A 4,840-nucleotide genomic window follows, 5' to 3' on the forward strand; every position below is an offset into this window, starting at 1 on the left:
CACCACGTCATCAATAACAAGCCAATCACATTTTTTTTTTTCAAACAAAAGTACAATAAAAATATTTTTTTACAACCATGATGAAACATATATTCCTAATAGAATACATTTGATTGATTTGTTACGCCGCGTCACCATTATACCCGTTGCATTTTAAAATTTTTCTATTTTAAGGAATGTCCAGTGGGACCTCTTTCTTTCTTATTATAATAGTTGGGGAGATAAGATGTGTCCTTTATGGGAAGGACACGTGCAGTCGCGCGTAACTTACAACCCTAACCAACAAAAACCTAAAGAAAAAGAATACACACGGCAAGTCGTTGGACTTAATTTTGGGCAAGGGTCGCCCTCGCCACTTTGTGACATCAACGTCTCGGCGAATGATGCGACCTACTAGCAACGCATTGGCTGGCGCAGCGTTAGCTCAAAAAAATATTTAGAATACACAAGAGTATATTACTGACATGATTAACATATCCCATCATAATTGATTAATAAAAAAATATTTTTATTACATATTTTTTTAAATAAAAAAATATGATTGGCTTGTTATACAGACTTAGTTGAAACATACTCAACAAAATAAAATAAAACGTAAAAAAAAAAAAACAGCTTAGAACTTTCAAATATTTTTTTTTTATTTCCCTGATTAGTACCTTTAATACTCCAGACACCAGATAGCCTAGAGCAGACCATGAGGTCTAAAGGTGGCTAAATTTGAGACGCAGTACGCACACCACCAGTTTTGAATTTTAGTATAAACATGTCCTTTAAAAATCATATGAGCAGGTTCCCAAAGAAAATAAAATATCGATAGAAAGCACACGAGCTAAAATATCGGACACGCACCCACACGTACAGAGAGAGAGAGAGAGAGAGAGAGAGAGAGAGAGAAGAAAAATTCGGAAAACCACAGCTACCTTTCATACAGCCACCAAAGTCTAAGGTACTAGAAGAAGTCTAAGTTCCTTCAAAGAGAGGTGAGAACAACATGAGAGACAAGGGTGGAAAAGAAGATGAAAATAACATCTTCCTAAGAGGTCAAAGAAATCACTTTCTTTACTCACCCGTTCCTCCGTCTCTGCTCTCTATAACCCAGGCAAGAGAAATTACTGATTTGATGTTCCAACTCTCCAAATTTCTCACAACGAGAATTGCTCGAGTTTTCCACCAACAAGTATCTAGAATGAAGGTAATGGTCACAACAGCAACCATCATTCAGGCTCAGTTTCTGATATTAAATATCTGGTCCAAATCAGTTAGTATGCTCAGACAAGGTTGAGGAGAAAACATAATTAGCATTTCTATTAAAAAGGGAGCCAGACACATGCAAATTATTCACTCACCCCATATCATGAAGCTTTTTCATTGGTTTAGGAAGAGGGCACAAGCCTCTATATGCTTCGAGCGATCTTTTCGTACAAATCCTGTGGCCAATTCCTTGTCATGTTGTTCGCTACAAAATTTGCAATCTGCAGTAAGCGCAAAACTGTAAGAACTCGAAAAAAGGAAAGCCCACAGTTAATTGTTTGCTAGCTGCTCTATTCGTGAAAGCAGAAGTTATGAGAAAGCAACCGTTCGGCTAACAAATTTCCGAACCTTTTAAGAGGTAGGAAGCTAAAATAAGCTTTTTGGCTCTAAGAAAAGAGTAAGTTTTAAATTGGAGCTTCTGGTACGGTGAGAAGCTGTGGAGATTTTAATGAAAAAGCTATTACCTCTTTAGACAGCTCCACTCGAAATTAAGAGACAAATTGGCAGACCAATATCCTGGTTAAACACAATCCAACAGTGTGCACGCAGCCAAAAGCTTTTGGCTGCAGTGGTTCAATAATCTACTGTGTAGTTCGGAGTGTGTCGGCACAATATAAAAAAAACATTAGGCAATAATAAATGGCTTACCTTAGACTTCAAAGCACGGAGAGTTCCATCAGTATCTGCAACATTATCTATGCAACTAAGAGCAATCTTGAGGAGATCCGGCACACATGCTTGAACATGAGGTGATAAGTTCCTAAAGACATCAGCCGTGACATCCGGTGCTCGAGGATTCAATGGAAGGAAGGAGAGCTTTGTGATTTCCCTCAGAGCATCCACATATTGGCCTGCTCTAGCTAGCTTATGGACAAATAGAATAGCTTCGAGCTGCCTTAATACTGTTTGCTGTTCAGAAATAAGTTCCTTGTCTTGAAGCCTACAGCGAAAAAAGTTTAATCCAAAGTTCACAATGGCTTAGTCTAAGTTTAAATTTGCTAGATCGTCTTAGAAAGATGATTTACGATACAGAAAAGAAAATATTTTTGAAAGTGTGTAATACTAAATTATTATAAAAAATGAATGATATAATTGAATAGGCCAGGTAACATCAGCACTAGTCTATGCATCAAACTAACACTAGCGTAAATTTCTACTGCTCAAGCTCTTCTCTAAACTCTTCACTGTACAGCATGGCATATATTAGTTCTGGAAGTACAAATACTAGATTTCATCACCATAACAATAGAAAGAAATGCATGATCAACCACAGCATAAAATGAAGCATGCAGTGTCTACTATAGAACTGATAATCAATCATGCCAAAGCTATCAAGTCAGACAAGATTTGAAAAAGTTAATAGTTCAAGCCAAGGATCACCTGGCTTCGGAAGGATATTTGAATGTCTCCAGAACATCATTGCCAGAATAAATTAGAGCAGCAGCACGGCTGTCACCATCTAACCTACCACGCAACATGGCACATATTGCATCGGAAAGACACTTGTTTATCGTCTCTAAGGCCGTTGCGAAAGCTCCAACTCTTTTATATATCTCTATGGACTGTAAAAGTTTTATGTGAAGCAGTATATTGGTAATGCCAAAATAAAGAGCAATCAGGAACATATTTCTATGTAGCAGGTACAGAGCAGGAACAGTGATATAAGAAGTCACAGAGATATAAACAGAAATTCCATAAGCAAGAGAATTCAAAATCTAAGATTTGAGTATGAAGCCAGAAATATTGTCGATTCAGCGATGACAAGTTTGATAACAAAATATCTTTGACCATGCAAGAGTTAACTATCTTGTAAGATATTATTCAGTATACCAATAATTTAATGACATAAATGGCCTTGCAAAAGCAGACCATACCTTCATACTCCTGAGATAGAGGACAAACACTAAGTACATGCCACAGCTAACTGTTAAAATTTTCTAGGAAAACATTAGGATCAAAAGTATAGTGGAAGACGCTTACCTTTTCGTAGAGACCGGCTTCTTGGCATTGATGGGCAGCTTCAAGTAAGAACTGCTCACGACTTCTCCAATCCATCATATACTTTCTAAGTTCCCCTTCATCTCCCGTACCTCTTGGACCAAGCAAAAGAGGAATACCACCATCCCTTAGTAATATCTCGGTCAACAGTTGTCTCAACATCAAACTCCGCTGCCTTTGCTGATCGGCATTTCCTCGCCCAATCCACGATATCTCCCCTCCACCCATTGCAGCAGCTGCTTGTGCATAATATTCCAATGTCAGTTCAAGATTGCCATGCCTCAAGAAAACGGAACCATACTGCCTTATAATGCTGGCAACTTCTGCACAAGCATCCATAATACCCATCTTCTGGCCAGTTCCAGAACCTTCCAAAAGGACCCCATGGTCAGCTAAAACAATAGAAATATGTACAGCATCGATGTTGTATCCTTCCTCTCCAACTTCCTTAGACAAGTAGAGAATTGCTGGAAGTAACTGAATGCTCAAAAGTAACACATAGGGATAAACAAGGGGATCCTTCCCATTTTTCGTATAATATGATGGTTCATATTTATTTAAGTAGCTTTGGAGATCATCTAGAGTGTATGGCACCAAGCCTTCACTGAGAACGACGGAAGAGGAATCAGCTGGGCAGTCGCGCACTGCCGACAATTTGAACCACAAGAAATCCTCTATGGTGGTAAAGAGTCCCGGTACATCTCTAAGTAATCTATCAATTTGACGGCGGCAACCAGAAATAATAGCATAAAGAAGTAACCTCTTCCTGTCATAACCAGGTCGACCTGCTCGATCGCCCATTCTCAACATTTTCTCGCATTCTTCTGAAGCGGAAATAGCGATCTCTGGTGAGACGGCACCGCCGGTCGAGATCCACTCTGCGAGCTGCCAAAGAAGTGTTAGATGACCAGATTTACAACGGCAAAGACCAACGAAAAATGAGGTACCTGAGGGGCGAAGTGCTGTGCAACGTGAGATGATTGAGCAACACTTCTTGCCTCATCATAATATCCAGTTCTTAAGCAGAAATAGATCTACAGAGCACAAGAAAAGTATGTAAACACAATATAAAGTAGAAGGAAAAGTATGCATAGTACTATAAAGCAAGCAAGAAAGAAGAGTTAAAAAAAGCACATACAAATTTGAATTTAAGAATAATCAAGCTTAATTGCATGTTCACACTAGCTCAAAACCATGGGAATGATAGGAAGAAAGGCCAAAACCTGTTGCCAAGTTGTGTCAACAGGAGGCTGCCTACGCACATCAGTCGCATCAAAATCTAAAACACCATAATCCCGTAGACGGACCTATAAAATAACCATTTTACAAATAGAAAAATGTGTTACTCAAAGAGTTGAAACTTCAGAATAGAGCATATAAGAACAATGCAAAATCATGAAAATGAAAGATATAACAAGGTTGGTTACAACAAACCCGAAGAAATGCCCGAACTTTTTGCAGATTGCCAACAGCCCCACCGAGAGCAGCCTAGATAACAAACCAGAACAACAAAACATTTGTATGTAGAGTTGCCAAAAGGCAGAGAGAGAGAGAGAGAGAGAGAGAGAGAGATTTCCCACCATACAAGCAT

General features: G+C 38.8%; 1 protein-coding gene across 1 annotated transcript; it reads right to left on the reverse strand.

Annotated features, from left to right (window-relative positions):
• Positions 1-1,182: 1,182 nt before the first annotated feature.
• LOC109704085 (nuclear pore complex protein NUP93A-like) lies at positions 1,183-4,737 on the reverse strand (the record flags this gene model as incomplete). The annotated part of the gene is made up of 7 exons (XM_020224816.1): positions 1,183-1,472; positions 1,900-2,191; positions 2,632-2,813; positions 3,232-4,134; positions 4,197-4,283; positions 4,473-4,556; positions 4,684-4,737. Coding segments are annotated over 7 exons (1,680 nt in total), but the record flags the coding sequence as incomplete, so codon positions are not given.
• Positions 4,738-4,840: the final 103 nt, after the last annotated feature.

Source organism: Ananas comosus, unplaced genomic scaffold, assembly GCF_001540865.1.
Source record: "Ananas comosus cultivar F153 unplaced genomic scaffold, ASM154086v1, whole genome shotgun sequence".
NCBI lineage: Eukaryota > Viridiplantae > Streptophyta > Magnoliopsida > Poales > Bromeliaceae > Ananas > Ananas comosus.